Source organism: Miscanthus floridulus, chromosome 15 (genome assembly GCF_019320115.1).
Source record: "Miscanthus floridulus cultivar M001 chromosome 15, ASM1932011v1, whole genome shotgun sequence".
Classification (NCBI taxonomy): Eukaryota; Viridiplantae; Streptophyta; class Magnoliopsida; order Poales; family Poaceae; genus Miscanthus; species Miscanthus floridulus.
Window position 1 is genome coordinate 22002416 of NC_089594.1, and position 17024 is coordinate 22019439.

Genomic DNA, 17024 nt, shown 5'->3' on the forward strand with positions numbered 1-17024 from the left:
TTGAGTTGTTCTCCACACGAACCACTGCACTTGAATCAGCTTCGACTACAAGAGATGAGGCCTTCTATGACAATTAGACGTTTATCTCTTGTCATAGAAGGCCCGTCATTAAAGACCTTATGTGACAATTATAAGCTATTTTTGTGACAATTCTTCCTCAACTGCTGCTTGAACTTATCCAAGATTCATCACAATCTTCCCCGTGTCCACCAACAGGCCCAAGTAATCTAGCTGCCACTCAAAAAAGCCACACTTGACTAGAACCTAAACACATGCACACACCATCATAACTGACCGATCGAGTCCAAATCATGAACAAATCGAAACAAAAATAGTGGGTTACCCCTTGCATGTTCCTGGGGCACTTGAAGAAGACACGCCCCTTGTTTCCATTGTCATCTGTTTGGGCCACGAGCTCCAGCACCCTCTGCAGCCCACACTCATCGCACATGATAAGGGGGAGCCTCGTGTGTCTCCCGAGTGGGTACTCCCCTATCGTGTCCGGTAGCCACGGGCGCCTGATGCGCGTCGACGAGCTTGCATGACGGGACATGGCGGCTAGGGTTGGGAGGGGCGTCGGCGACCAAGTGAGGAAGAAAAGAGCCTGGAAGAAGAGGATGTGGGAGAGGGATGCGACTGAGCAGATGGGAGGGAGACAACGTGCGTTAAGTGAGAGAAGGCGAGGGCAGGCTGGTCTTTTGGCGTCGGTCTTCACGGGTCAACTCTCCATTGCTACGCTGGCTGGCTGGTCTGGCTTGCCACGTCAGCCAAAATGGCAAAATATTAGGCGAGCTACTGTTTCCCGGGACATTTTTGTAGTTGTCGTTCCAAAGCTGGCAAACGGAGAGTGCGCCACCATTATAGTGGCAAAAAAAATAGAAATCCCCTATTCAAGGGAACAACCTACCTTGATAGCCGCAAAATGTTTCAAAGTTCACAGTTATGCTTAGCAAACAAGAACGATATCATGTGCAATGATCTCGGCATGGTTACAACATGATTTCTGGTCAACTTCTTCAACATGTTCTTTGTCCTGAAACTCAATTCAGAAGAAATAATGAACATAAGGCTAGAAGAACCTATAGCCAACTTCACCGGGTTTACTATCAAAACATACCAATAAAAAGATTATACTTCACTCAACCTGCTAAAGTCTTTTTAAATGTCACCAAAAACAACATATGTGATGTGCACTTAATTAAATACCTTTTTGTATCGAACCAACTACCGGTTGCAATTTGGGATAGGGAAACATCCGTAGCATGAAGAGGCCGGTAACCTTTTTGAACAAAGAAAATACGTGGATCATGCTTGTGACAGTTACTGTGTCGGCTGTGTGATCTAATAACATGATAAGCAAGGCATTTTAAGCTCTAATCAATACTCTATGCTTGTTCTTTGAATAATATTTTGGAGTTTAGGTGGTGCCATTTGCAGCATATTAAATTTGCTCAATATATGACAATGCGGTGTACTACCATGACACATGCTGGACTCATCCTTTTCGTTCAGCTCTCCTATGGGACAGAAGTCTGAGTTGAACAGTGCAAATTTGCTAAAAGTTAAAATATTAAGTGTTTATGCATGAGAATGACTTCTTCTATATTTCTTTCGTGGATGGTGGAACCCTCCAATTAACCCACCAAGAATATGTTGTGAAATTCAAAGAGCTGGTGATGGTGATGAGCAAAAGCGGGGAACGGTGTGGCCAAGGCGGTGGCGGCCGCAGCAGCTGTCGTCATGATGGGAACGACGGAAGCTAGCTGGTTGTGGTCATTACATGGCAGATGTTCCTGCATTGTTTTTTTGAGTGGGATCTATATAGACCTGTGTTTTGATAGAACCTTATACAGTAGGAACTGCACTACTATTGAATTGCACTAGGTACCTGGATTATTATCTGCGGAACTGCACTACTATTAAATTGTTTATGCAAAATAATCTAATTGCTTAGTATCTATAAGGATCCGATTTGCTTATGCAATGGAAACCGTAGTACTATCTGTTCTCATCGATGTGCTGCTATTTTGGATGAATCGTCTTGCCTCTATTTTGGATGAATTAATAACTTTTGCTGATGGTGGCGACAGTGTTCCAGAACCTTGTTTGCGTTTTGAAATGGGCAAGAAAGCGCAGTGGGTATGCACGTTACAACCTTTCCTGTACGGACACAGCTGGTGCTTGCCCCATCTGCCCAGAATGGAAAACATAGTTTTTATATTTTTCTTATTTAGATTAGAGTGTGTGTGCTGGAGGTTTAAAGGACGCACGGCACGCGTTAGCTGCTTCCAATATTTTTATATTAAATTTATTTAGAGTATAAATATTGATATTATTTTTTATAAACTTGAATAACTATCTCTGGCTGCCCCTAAGCACAACCAAGCTGCCCAAAGAACACGTCCGGAAGACAGTGGATGCCGTCGCGCGGAGACTGCCTGCATGCCACGGCCCCCTCATGGCCAGAAGTGGGAGGCTGATATGGGTAAAATCGGTGCTGACCGCAATCCCCGTCTACTGCATGATAGCTTATGGTCTGCCTCCATGGGCACGGGCAGAGATCGACTCAATCTGTAGACGATTCCTATGGACCGGAAGTAACGGCGATGTCAAGGGGAAATGCATGGTGGCCTGGAAGACGTGCACACGGCCAAAAAAGCTCGGGGGGCTGGGAATCACAGACCTGAAACTCCAGGCAATGGCATTCGAAGCAAAGTGGCTGTGGCTTCAGAAGACTGACGCCGATAGAGCTTGGACATCGCTGCCACTGCAGCAATCTAATGAAGCGAGGTCCTTCTTCCAAGCATCAACTTACACAATCATCGGCAATGGCCGGAATACTCTGTTCTGGCAAGACAGCTGGGTTCATGGGGTGTCAATCAGAGCAATGGCGCCCACCTTGATGCACTTTGTCCCCAAACGAGTCATCTGCAGGCTAACGGTGGTGGAAGCACTCACGGACAGGCATTGGGTGCGCACCATATCCGGCGGAGTAACTGCCCCAGCAGCCGCGGAATACTTGCAGGTCTGGCACGCGATTGAGGACATCGTCCTCACGGACGCACCGGACCGCCTCGTCTGGCGATGGGAGTCTGACGGAAGCTTCTCGGTCCGATCGGCTTATCAGGCATTACATCTCGGTTCTCACCCCATTCTGGGTTGCGTCAGGATTTGGGAGGTGTGGGCGCCGCTCAAGGTCAAGCTGTTTCTCTGGCTGGCGGTTCGCCACCGACAATGGACAGCGGACAGACGACGGAAGCATGGGCTCGATGCACACGACACCTGCTTCCTGTGCGATCAGGAACCGGAAACCATTGATCACATCATCGTCGAATGTTCCTTCGCCAGGCAGTTGTGGTTCGAGGCAGCCACGGCGCTTGGGGCAACTCTGACCGAGCAACCAGCCGGCGCCATTGTCGACTGGTGGCAGACCTGGAGAGCTCTTTGGCCAGCGTCATTTGCAAGAGGCGCAGACTCCATGTTCGCGCTAATCGCTTGGGAAATCTGGAAAGAACGTAATGCGCGTTGTTTTCGTGGAGCAGCCACACAGATTCCGGCGATCAAGGCAACCATCAAACTTCAGGCAGAGCTATGGGTCCAGGCCGGTGCGAAGCACCTAGGTTGTTTAATTGAGCGAGTAATAGGTTAGAGAAGAAGCTGAGCAGGGTGGGTGCGCTCAGTGTTAATCTTGTAAACCACCCGAGATGTAACAAACTATTCTTCTACTTAATACAAAAACGCGCAAATCTTTTGCGTGATTGAGAAAAAAAATTATTATCCCAAAATCTACACTTTTATTTTGTTAATGGGGGCATGATTTTTCTATAATAGTTGAATGGCTAGGACTGTATCGGCGCCGGCTTGCCATGCTTCTGCCGATGCTTGCCGACCTGGCGTAATTTCGTCACTTCACATTATTGGATTGTTTTCCTACATTAGGATTGCTTGTTAATTGTTGATCAAGCTTGATTGATCCCCCTCTGAAATAAGAAGTTCTGGCCCGGGAGGTATAATATCAATCACTTGGCGTCCATCCGACGCATCCACTATGGATATTTCATGCCCCCTTTTCTTTACGTAGTATTTTTTTTACTATACCTGTTGACGTAGCATTATAGACTGTATTGTTACTCTTGCTACCATCAGGATAGATCTATCCCCCTTCCTCGGTTTCCCCCTACATATATGGAATATTTTAAGAAATGAACATTTTTTTAGTGGGATCGGGGGACTTATATAAGATAAGCCACTTTTTACATGGATCGTCTAGTCGAGAGACAATGCAAAATTGTCGGTGGCCATATCTATCTTATTTACGTAATAACCAGATCTGATTTTGAGTATTTGAATTAAGATATGGTATAGCTAATATAGCAATGTCTATATTCATATAGAGAATATCGATTTTGCTTTTGAACCTTTTTAGACGAACATATATCAAGAAAAATATTAGAATCACTTTCACCCTTAGGCACCTTTTGCTGTCGGTTCAGTTCACGTCGATTCACACGAGAGAAAAGGATTGCAATCCATATATACTTACTATAGGGTAAATTTCACTGGTGGTCCTCAACCTTGTTCCGAGTTTTTATCCTGGTCCCGGTTTTTCATCTAGGTCTCGGTACTCTCATATTACACATTTAGTTCTCTAAACTTGTTCCAAGTTCTTATCCAGGTCTTGGTAATTTCAAATTGCACATTTAGCTCCCTAAACTTTTTCTAAGTTCTCATCCAAGTCCCAGTACTTTAGAATTGTATATTTAGCTCCCTAAACTTATCCTAAGTTCTCATCTAGGTCCCAGTATACGCGTCACATCCTCCGGCCGGCCTAGGCCTCGGAGGACAGTGGCACGACAAGCACAACCTGGACAGACGACGGCGCGGGGAGATGGCCTGTGTGGACGGCGACCCGGCGAGGTGGCCTATAGGAGGATGACTGCGTGTCTAGGTGACAGCGACCACGAGCTGCAGCCTTCGCGACGGTGACCGCAGGCAGCGGCCTTCGCGGCTCCGCGCGACAGTGTCCTGTGCGTCGGCGAGCACAGCAGCAGCCTTCGCGGCGGCGAGCGGGAGTGGCAGCACAACCGAGCGAGTAGGGCGAGCAGGCGCGGCGAGCGACCGTCGCCGGGAGCTAAACATGTAATTCGGGACTAGGTGAGAACTTAGGACAAATTCAGGGAGCTAAATGTGCAATTTTTAAGTACCGGGACCAGAACTAAAAATAGTTTAGAGAGCTAAATGTGCAATTTAAAAGTACCGGGACCTCGATAAAAACTCGGGATAGGTTTAGAAAGCTAAATATGCAATTTAAGAGTGCGAACCGCCGGTGAAATTTACTCGGTACTATATAGGTAGACAACCAATGCGCATGGGCATGGAAATCGTATAGACATGTGGTATAATTATTATATCATGTGATCGAATGCAGAACAATACAACGAACACGTACACAATCAGACGTACACAGATATACGGCCATCCAGACAAGACAATACAGAGCACCCCAGGTAAAAATAAAATCGCGCTGGAGGACAATTCAAGGTTTTGATGTGCGTTCAGCTCCCATTATTCGACAAAGGTTCCATATGGTGCAGCACAACTTCGTTCGAAAGTAGGATATCAAGAGGGAGTAGCTCAGTGGTGGCCAGGAAGCTTCTCCTTGATCTTGTCCATGAGACCCTTCTTCTCTTCGCCATGGCCGGCGGTGCCATCGGTTCCATGAGCCCCTGCTCCGCCGGTCACGCCAGCGTGCCCCTGCTGCCCGTAGGCTCCAGCTCCACCCGTCGCTGCCGCCGCCTGGTTCTGCTGGTTGTCCTTGTGGCCGCCGGGGAGCTTCTCCTTGATCTTCTCCTTTAGCCCCTTCTTCCTCCGACCGCCCATGCCGTCGTCCTCGGATGACTGCACGTACGGTATGATCGGCAAAGATCAAGTTATTACAGATGACAGTCACTCAATCAGTCAGTGCACATGCATGTACGCGATGGATTATATATATATATATATATATATATATATATATATATATATATATATATATATATATATATATATATATTGTATTCTATATGGGAAACAAAAGAAGCATATATACCGAGCTGGAGCTGGAGCTGGAGCTGGAGCTTCCGGAGCGATGAAGGATACCGCGGCTCCTGTGCTCCTCAGCAGCGGCGGGCTGGAACGCCTGCCCGCCTGCACTGGCCTCACCATGGCCTGCCATGACAGTGGCGTGGTCGTGCTGCCCCTGGTGCTCCATGCTATCACTCGTTGATTTTCTCTCTGGCCTGCTATCACACTTGTTTTCAAGTCTACTAGTACTAGTGCCACGAGCTTTGTTGTTCTTGGAGTGTGATCGAATTGTGGTGCAGCCCCAGGCAGCATTTTATACTGCAGCGAGAATTAGAGAGTGGTTTTGGGACATCAACCAAGAGTGGATATGTGTGCAGCCACGAGTCGTCGCTACGTAGCCACAGCTAGTAAAATTAATTAATTAGCTGGGGCCTGGACGGCACAAATTAAGTTCGGTGGCGCCACGTACGCTACAGGTTCTTCTCGAAGAGGATTGACAGGTACGAATGGATGGATGTCGGCAGAACTCATCTGCTACGTGGATATAGGGAGCTGAATTTACGATAGCAGCTCGTGCCTGCTCCTTCCGTCTAATAAAAAATAAATAGGGGCAGAACCAGGCCACATGGAAACCAGTGTAGAACCACCTAAAAACCAGCAGAAGTAGCTTCGAGAACTATATATGTTGATAGTATAACTATATATATAGGAGAGGAAGCACGGGCGAGTTTTTTTTTAGAGGAGGTGTGTTGGCGTGGGGGAGAAGAAAATGGAGGAACAACAACGGGTATGTGCTACAGTGAATGATATTGTTCGTTAGCAGGGTCCCATTATACTGTTCACTAACGGACTATGGATGAATGGCGATCTGTGAGAGGAAACCGACGGAGCACTGTAGCTAACTCACCACATTTAAAGATCTCTATAGATGTGCACCGATCTGATGTCGTTAGAAGTGTACAACATGGCAGAATTTATTTAGATATAAACAACAAAGTATGTCGGTGTATCTTTGAATACGTGAATTGTAGTGATATATCTTAAGACCATAAAAATTAGGGTAAAGTCCAATTTACACCCTCCAACTTTTACCAAAGTTCGGATTTCAACCTCGAACTTCAAAACCGGATAACTTTGGCCCTCCAACTCTTGAAAAAGTTCAACTTTCAACCTTCTGGCTGTTTCGCGGGTGAACAGTAACTTTGATATTTTCGGGAGGCGTCGAAATTTTATATTATTTTTTTGAGCATCTTAACGTCCTCAAATAAAAAAACTCAAAACTATAAAGTTGTAGATCTCATCGAGGTTTACAATTTACATATAAAAATTATCTTCATCCGACATCGTATTGAAGGATTTTCTATTTTTTGAAATTTGAGTCTCATCACGCGACAAAATATGGTGCTGAAATTTTATATTATTTTTTCGAGCATCTTAACGTCCTCAAATGAAAAAACTCAAAACCACAAAGTTGTAGATATCATTGAGGTCTACAATTTACATATAAAAATTATCTTCATCCGACATCGTATTGAAGGGTTTTCTATTTTTTGAAATTTGAGTCTCATCCGGTGTGAAGAGGTGGAGGCAATCGGATCCAGGGACGACGACGGCGACGATGCGAAGATCCCGGCGGCACTAGGGTTGCGGGCTGGGATTGGACTCGCTGGCGGGCTCGGGATATGGGCTCGCCGGTGGGCTTTGGGTTTTTTTTTGTTTTTTTTTCCTCAGCTTTACCGTGGCGGACGTTCTAAAGTGCCCGCCGCTGCTAATAGGTTTACTGCAGCGGGCACTGGCGCCCGCCGCGGTGGATTCACGATTTACCGTGACCTTCTCACCGCGGCGGACGCGTTTGCCAGCCGCGGGAAACCAAAATTGCCCGCTGCAGTTAAGCATTCTGTAGTAGTGGCTAAAAAAAAGGTTATATAGGCCGAGTACAGAGAAGGCCTGATCCTTCTGGAATTCCAACTGGCATTGACGGAAGGACCCCAGCCAGCCTATGGCCGCGCTTGTACGCACACAGCTGAAGGAAGAACAGGACGGTTAGAGAAGCTTTACAAGATGACACTTGGGTACGCGACATTGCGTACAACCTGAACCACCACTTCCTGAGCGATTTCTTCCATTTCTGGAGGGCCATAGATTCACACCGCCCCGACTTGGAAAGCAGCGAGGACGATGGCATCACCTAGACACTTGGGAGTTCAGGCCAGTACTCGACCAGATCAGCATACATGATTCAATTTTCTGGACAAACATACTCGACTTTTCCATGGCTGATCTGGGAACCATGGGCACCTGCCAAATGCAAATTCTTCTTGTGGCTCCTGCTTCAAGACAGGTTATGGACAGCGGCTCGCTTGCAATTGCGCAAATGGAAGAACAACTATTTTTGTGCATTGTGTGAAAGAAACCTGGAGACCGCGCACCACCTCTTCTTCGAATGCCCTTTATCATCCTGGGAGGACACGAGCGAACTGGTGGATTGCTTCCAACAACTACTGAGCTCAGGAGGAAGGAAGGAGCACACCATGTCAATCCTAACCTTGTGGAGCTTCTGGAGATGCAGAAATGCAATTGTGTTCAGAGAGGAGAGGAAGACGGCACATGCCAAGCTAGCGGAGATCAAAGACACCGCCCTGCAATGGTCGATGGCGGGATGTAATGCCCTGAAGCCTCTTTTTGTTGTTAATCCTAGTAGTGAGTAATCAGTTCTGAACTTAAGCCCCAGGCGGCCTAGGCTGTCCTGGGATACGTAATACTGGACAACTCTGTTTAGCCAGCTCCGTGAGCAAGGGCCCAATGGCCAATAGCCCAATATTCCAGTTTTGCAGATCAAATTGAGAAGGGACGTGTTACGTGTGACAGCCAAAATATAATCGAGAGAGTAAAAAATGAGCTGGAAAAATGAATTATATTGAAGATCAAATTTGGGACATTTGTACAAATTTCAAAAAAAAAAAAAGAAGCAAAGCCTCGGCCCCAGTTTTAGAACCGGTTTGAGCCGATTTTGGTAGTCCAAGATTATTTCGAGTTTTCTTGTTGGCAACTCCTCTATCTCGCAGGAAATTAATCTTGTAAATTCTGTGTGGAATAAATTTTGTATTCTCTACTAGGATACGATCACTCACCTCTATTTATATGACAGGATCATGGCTAATTGAGGGATCTCTATCTTTCCGATCAATTGAAAACCAATCTACTACACTTTTTTATCCTCAAACTCTTCCAATCTCCTGGTGTCCAACACTTTTGTACACAAGATTTGCTGGCATTCTAAGTTGCCTTGCTGATCCTTAGACATCTCCTGCTATGCTCCTCCCTGACAAATATCAGATCAGTCTCGCCGACCCCTAGCCAGCATCGCTATTTATACCTACCTCTACCTCGGTTGCGTGTCTCGATCGTGTACGGCCCTTGCAATTATGCACTTGATGGTGTGTGATCGAATTAGTGTCAATACTTTTTTTAGCGACTCTATTGGAAAATGAAAGGAAAAAAATATTTACCCCTATGTGGTTGTGTCTAGTTGTGTACAAACATCTTACATAATTTTACTATTGTTTGTTTGTTCTCAGGATCATTTTTTAAAACTATGGAGGGGCCAAGGCCCCTACAGTAAATTAGTTAAACCAGGAAAAGTGTTAAGATACAAACAAGCTCAAGAAACAAAGAAAGATAAAAAAAGCTATAGTCTATGTATTGGTGATTTAGATGACAACACAAGTCTAAGACTAACACGAGTATAAAGTGTTTTAGACGTATTATGTCCTAGGGATGCAAGAAACGAAGTGGTGCAAAGATCGCCCGAGAAACGACCCAAACACCAGTAATTCACAGCCCTGTTTGGCACAAGGCACTACACAACCTGTCGAGAAGAAAATGAGCCGTAGCAGAACATCTAGTTCTGATCAGTAAGGTGGCAAAAGGAAAATGGCACTCAACGAGTCACCGTATGATCTAGCAGAAGGAAAACGGAAACTCTACAACGCGATGGGGAGCAGCAGGGTTTTAAGCAAGGGGAGCAGCAGGGTTTAGAAGAGACATCCGGCGACACTGGTCACTAGCAAACTGATAAGCCAAAGTGAAAGCAGAGTGAATGTGGGCCGAGTGAGGCCGAAATGGCCCGTCAACAAAAACAGTCGCCAGTCTATAAAACCGGACGATTGTCAGAGTTTGGCAAATGAACTTGGCATCCACAAAAATTTGGCAAAACAAGAAAAAGTGCTCTCCAACAATTTGGCAAATGAACTTGGCATTTTTGGCAACTTGGCAAATATCCTCCCCAACTTGGTAAAGATGCCAACTGGAACGCAACTTGGCATCGGTGTTTCGCGCAGCGCCGATCCTTCTCCCGCGCGCACGAAGCGGTCTTTTCTCCTTCTCCCGATCGCGCCTTTATCCCGCGTGAAGCCAGGACCGCCGCAGTCGTTGTTCTTTCCCTTCGCGCGAGCAGAAACCCCATCGGTGCCGGTGGCTGGGCTGGCCGTTCTTCCTTCCCATCGCACGAACACAAACCCCATCTGCGCCGTTCCATCGTTGAGGTTCGTTCTTCCATCTATTCCTCTTCGTTGATCATCGCCGACATCTGCTAGGGTTAACGATAGGTCCCTGATGGTCTGATGGTCACGTACGCTAGGTTTCAGCTGTAGGTAGTCATCGTGTAGCTAGGGTTGACGCTAGGTCTGATGGTGTCGCTAGGTCGTGCTGCTACCCTCTATCTGATGGTCACGGTCTTGATGTCGTCCTGATGCCCTCTATTTGTTCGGTGTTTATTCATGTCGATCTGATGGTGTGATTGGTCACGTAGGGTTCTTCTGTCGGTACTCATCGTGTAGCTATGTTTGAGGCTAGGTCGGATGGTCATGCTTATGTGTTGATCTCATTTGTAAACTTGATGGTACCGTATTTTTTCATCCGTATGTGTTGATCTCATTTGTAATATTGTTTGTAGATTCATTGCAATGGAAGGATGTGGATTCTTGACGGACATTCTTCTGAATGGTGATCATGATCTTGCTGGTTTGGATGACCTGAACTTTCCGCTCACACAAGACACTCAGCGTGTCCATGGACTGACTTCTAAAGTTGAACAAGAAGGAACGACGCGGCGGCGGCGGCTTCGCGCGAGGAACAAGAGCGTCACGCGACGGCGCGTGGAACACAGACCGTCCGCAAAAAAATATAAGACTTGTGAGCCTTCTTTTTTCATTTTGCCAAGTCCAAATTACCAAACCATTAGAGATGGGCTGTTTTTTAACTTGCCATATGGTTTTGAGAGTTGGCAAAACATAAGATTTGCTAAGTCAAATTTGGCAAACTCTTGGAGATGCTCTTAGAGCTTAAATTTACAAAAAAATGTTTCATTTTTCCGCATAAAGTTTTTAGAATTTTAGTATACTAGCAATGTACACCTGCTCTCTAAAAAAAGCAACGTGCACGTGTGTTCCTATGGGTGAACACCTGTTTTTACTCTGACAAGCTAGCCTACTTACAATACCGTATCTCTTATGGCCTTAGACTTGAAGCATCTCCAAGAGTTTTCAAAACCCACTCCTAATATTTTTTTTTGCAAGATTGAAAAACTAGTCTCCAACAACTTCTATATCTCAACTCCCAATCTTTCCGCACTTGTGAAAATCAACCCAATCATGTGAAAATTATAAGCGCACATATGGTTCTACCAATATAGAGGTGGAAGGACATGGGAAAAATAAAGAATAGGACATGGTTTTCAATACAAACATGTAAGAGAGAAAGAAAGTATAAAAGCGGTTTGGATGATCTAGAAATAGTTCGGGGTTCATGATTCAAAATTGTCTTCTATATTTTAGGAGCGTGGTTTTGAAAACTAATGTAAAAACTCAACAAATGTGCTCCCAACTTTTTTTTAGCCACTTGAAAACTCCTTAATTTACCAACTACTCCCTCCGTACTGATACAACATGTCGTTTAGGACAATGACACGGTCTTCAAAACACAACTTTGACCTCTTGTTTTTATAAAAATATTTATGGAAAAGTGATATATGTATACTTTTATGAAAGTATTTTTCAAGACAAATCCATTTATATAACTTTCACATTTGCAACCTCAACAACTTAAAAGGTATTGATGATTTATATTCCCAATGGTTGACCCAAACCTTGTCCAAAATGACATGTTTTACGAGTACGGAGGGAGTATTTTTTTAGAATGATTGGAGATGCTTTTAGACCACGTTTGGGTCTATAAAACTAATAGTTAGCTCCTTGGATCAAAAAGGTTTAGCTAATTGCTAGTGGAATACCCAACTAACAATAATTTCATTGGTCCAACTAAACTAGCTAATGCTCCGTTCGTTCCAAATTATAAGTCACTTTGACTTTTTTATATCCATTTTACAATGGATCTAAATATAATAATATGTTTAGATATATAGAAAAATGGATGAACAAAAAAATCAAAGCGACTTATAATTTGGAATATAGGGAGTATTAGCTAAAAAGTATATTAGTTAGCTAACTATTAGCAACTAATCACACCAAACATGGTCCAAGATTGTCGATGAGGGACCCACGGGATACCCCACATAGAAGAGAGAAGATCTAGTCAAACTAGGATTCTCCATATGTAATCCCAGTAGCATTGCTATCATATAATCCTATTAGAACTTCTACATTGTAACCGACTAGGATTCTTGCCTCCTGAACTATATAAAGAAGGGCAGGGCTTCCTAGATTGGCACAACCTCAACACACAAGCCTAACAGAACAAGAGAACAGATAGAAGAGATCAGATAGAGAAAGATAAAGAGAATACTACATCGACAGCTGGCGCGCAAGGTAAGGATTTTCGGTGCGTTGCGTTCGAGAGCTCGATGGACCTCAAGATCCACGACTCGTCGGCCCTCGTCCGCAACTCGCAGCGGTTCTCGTTGACAACTCGTTGTGTTCACAACAACGACAATCTGCGACGGGATTTCACGTCTCAAACAATCGACTCCGAGCCACAAGCAAACTGTTCGACTGCATCAGTCTGTTCGACTACATCAAACGACAAGCGAGCTATCAAGCCTAGGTGCTTCCATCTACTCGAATTCTACGCCAACTACTTGAACGCCATGCCAACTACTCAGCTGTGGCGATTGACAACTCGGCCTACAATCAAGCTAATTCACGCTTTAAATTTTAATTTTTAATATATTTCCGAATAATTTTCGTGCGCCTCTGTGGTCGCACTATCCACGACTACTCCACATCTCCGAGCTTGTAGTCGGGATGACACCCAATGGGTGTGCATCATGCACTCTAGTCTTCTCTTAACGGTCGCTAAAGTACTCGGGTAGCACATGCCATAATCCGTGAAGCCTCGGCTCTTCTGTGCATAAGTCTCGATAAATGAGCAGCGATAACAGGGACCAAGGTGCTTAAACGTATCAGGACACTACCTGGGTAGTTTACATGGCCTAACAAGAGCAAGACGCGACACATTCTTTTTATTTCGCGCAGGCTGACTATTCTAGTCTTCTCTTAACGGTCGCTAAAGGACTTGGGTAGCGCATGCCTTAATCTATTAAGCCTTGGCTCTTCTATGCCTAAGTCTTGATAAATGAGCAGCGATAACATGGACCATGGTGCTTAAACGTAACATGACGCTACCTGAGGAGTTTACATGGCCTAACAAGAGCAAGACGCGAAAAATTTTACATGCATTTCATAGTACCAGGGCCCACCCCTAATTATTTTTTCATATATAGGACATGCTCCTGACTTTCTATCTGGAATGTCAATTATAGCATATTTTTAAATTTAACATGCAGGGGCTACATCTGTACCATGCCATTGGGAAGGACACGCTCCCGAGCGCTACCTTACTCAACCAACAAATCAGACAATTTCAAAAAGAACCCAGGCTGGTCAAAAAACAACCTAGACGAGGTGCGCCAAGGATCAGACAAGTTCAGAAAGAACCCGGATAGGTAAAAAACAACCCAGACAAGATGCGTCAAGGATCAGACAAGTTCAGAAAGAACCCAGGTTGATCAAAAAACAACCCAGACGAGGTGCGTCAAAATTACAGATAAGTTTAGAAAGAATCCGGGATGATAAAAAAACAACCCAGACGAGGTGCGTTAAGGATTGGACAAGTTTAGAAAGAACTTTGATTGAACAAAACAACCAAGACGTTGTGCGTCAAAAATCAGAAAAGTTCAGAAAGAACCCAGGTTGATAAAAAACAACCTAGACGAGGTGCGTCAAGGATGAGACAAGTGCAGAAGCAACCCGGATTGAACAAAACATCCCAAACAAAGGTGCATTAAGGATTAAACAAGTTCAGAAACAACCCAGATGAAGCACGTCAAGGGTCGAAAAAGTCCAGAAACAACTCAGATGGATCAAAAACTTATATGTAATTACAAGTACTCGAACACAGGCTTAGGGGCTACATGATACATATCCTCAAAAAGAAAACCCCCAAACTTTTTCTCAAGGACAGATTCTGAATGCCCAAGAAGCAAGTGGCTCGGGGGCTACACTCACTAAAGAAAGAACCCAGAGAGAATAGACCAAAAGGACCCTCCAGCTTTTTCATCACAAAAAGCAAGAGGCTCAGGGGAGAAAGTGCGCGTCAATCAAGGGAACCAACCAAATAAAAGAAGACCATCTCAAGTCACTGCAGAAGAACCCAGAATAGATACAAGAACTCGAAGATGAAGATCGGAAAGAACAAGGATGTTCCTGGAGCTCAACCATGAAATGCTCAGGGGCTTGTCGATACGGGACCCACGGGATAGCCCACATAGAAGAGAGAATATCTAGTCCAACTAGGATTTCCCATACGTAATCCTAGTAGCATTGCTATTATGTAATCCTATTAGGACTATTGGTGCAAGACCCACAGGATAACCCGCAAGGAAGAGAGAAGATCTAATCTAACTAGGTTTCTCCTCATGTAATCTTAGTTGTAGTATTATTCTGTAATCCTACTAGGAACTCTTATTATAAACCGACTAGGATTCTGACCTCCTGACTATATAAAGGAGGGCAGGGTTCCTAGAGAAGGGGAGAAGGGTACACAACACAACACTTTACAATCAATCCAACGCAAAGGCTAACGCTGACTGGACGTATGACTATTACTCGATCAAAGATCGAGGGTCCGAACCAGGATAAATCGACTGTCTCTTGCGTTAACCGTCGAGTTCTGCATACGCTGAAGCCCGAACATACTGCCCCGGGGACCCCCGTGGTAGGCTATCAGTGGTCAAACATCGACAGCTGGCGCGCCAGGTAGGGGCTTTTGGCGAATTTGCATCCGAGAGCTCGATGGACCTCGACAACATGATCTTCTCTACGGGATCAACTTTCATCTTCGGCTCATGGATCTACGAGGCGAACGACAATGGCAAGCTCTAGAACCATCTCCTCGAGATTCGAATCACCATGAAGACTATTGTATTTCGGCGACTACGACAGATCAAATCAATGAAAGATTCGCGCAGCTCATGATGTCTGATTCAACTCAGGTTTCGTGGCTTTGCGCATCCGACTCGAACTCAGGCTCCACATCTGAGATAGAATCTTATCCGAGTTCTTTCGGGAAACTGAGTTCTTTTCTGATGGGGCTTAAGAATGCGGCCCTGGCCTATCAAGAATACAACTCGGAGTACATGCAGAATCTTTTCAAGAAGCCGGATCCTTTTTCGTTCGGACTTCACAACATGGCAACATCTTATCAGACACGGCGCGAAGGATTCCTCGATCCGGTGCTTAGAATGCCACTGAAGGGAGCTCAGGAAGGTCTCGTACTAACTATAACATCTCAAGATTGCATCGTCCACTGGCCGGGCTCTATTCTTGAGGATAGCAATACCTGACTGGTCGACATGATGACAACGATAATTCTACCCTACCAAGAAGGAGACTCGATCTGTGACCTTGAGGCCTCTACTAAAGTTATCAGCAACTCCGATAGTGTGGAAACTAACGCCAATAACAGAACAGTTCATGCACGGGAAGTACTCATGGTTTGCCGTCCTCGATCACCATTGGTCCCACCAGAAGCGCCCGATGTTAGGTCATCAGATGAATCAGAATCCAACATATCACCCTTTGCTCAGGGCTACGATGGTGAGACCGAGAATCAGAAACAAGCTAGAGAAAGAAAAAACAAGTTGAAACAAGGACGCCAACACTGTGCTAGGCAACGCAAGGAAGCTTGGATCGGATATGAGTCAGAATTGGCTGAGTACGATAGAAGAAAATCACAACGAGAAGTCGAGGAAAGACGCACGGCAAATACACCCTACGATAAGATCCGAGAAGCATTAGAAGAACTCAGAGCGACCTCACATCCCAGTGAAAAACAAGAACAGCTTTGGGATTTTCTTTGGTCAGCAGCCCTAAGGACGCACGAAGAAAGGACCCACTCAAGACTACCCGCCAGATCAACGACCCATAGGCAAGAAGATCAAAATCAAAGAAAGTACGCTTTCGAGAGACTTGGACCAAGTGGAAGTCATAACAGAGAAAGTAGAAGGGACCATAGTAAGAGCCACCAAGTTGAACAACCAAGAAAGACCGAAAGCAGGGCGCCTGCCTAGACAGCCTCGCAGGATTACTCTCATCAAAACGACAGTTGGCCAGAAGGAGGTGCCGAATCAGAATTCAAAGAAGCCGGAACACACGATAGATTCTCCTATTTTGCAAGCAGACTTGCATCAATACGACTACCTCACAAGTTCAAACCGTCCAACCACTTTAAATATGATGGCAAGACTGAACCAATGCAGTGGCTCAGGATATACTCGCAATCGATTGAACTAGCCGGAGGAGACGACGATATCAAGACCCTATTTTTTCCCATGGCCTTGGAAACCATGCCTCTCTAATGGTTCAACAAATTGAATCCAAGATCAATCAGAAATTGGGAGGACTTACAAAGAGCTTTCTGTGAAAATTTCGTAGGTATCATTA

General features: G+C 45.0%; 1 protein-coding gene across 1 annotated transcript; it reads right to left on the minus strand.

Moving 5' to 3' along the window:
- Positions 1 to 5392: 5392 nt before the first annotated feature.
- Positions 5393 to 6321, minus strand: LOC136506664 (dehydrin Rab16B-like). The gene is made up of 2 exons (XM_066501558.1): positions 6092 to 6321; positions 5393 to 5898 (listed from the first exon to the last, which is right to left on the minus strand). The coding sequence occupies exons 1-2, from the start codon at positions 6251 to 6253 to the stop codon at positions 5635 to 5637; spliced, it is 426 nt and encodes a 141-aa protein (XP_066357655.1). The 5' UTR covers positions 6254 to 6321; the 3' UTR covers positions 5393 to 5634.
- Between the last annotated feature and the right edge of the window lie 10703 nt (positions 6322 to 17024).

What these genes read in the sequence shown, in the direction of transcription:
- LOC136506664 (XM_066501558.1), bottom strand. Translation starts at nt 6,253, where the DNA reads ATGGAGCACCAGGGGCAGCACGACCACGCCACTGTCATGGCAGGCCAT. An exon ending in CCAGCTCCAGCTCCAGCTCG is followed by an intron (nt 5,899 to 6,091) that starts GTATATATGCTT and finishes CCGTACGTGCAG; the next exon opens with TCATCCGAGGACGACGGCAT.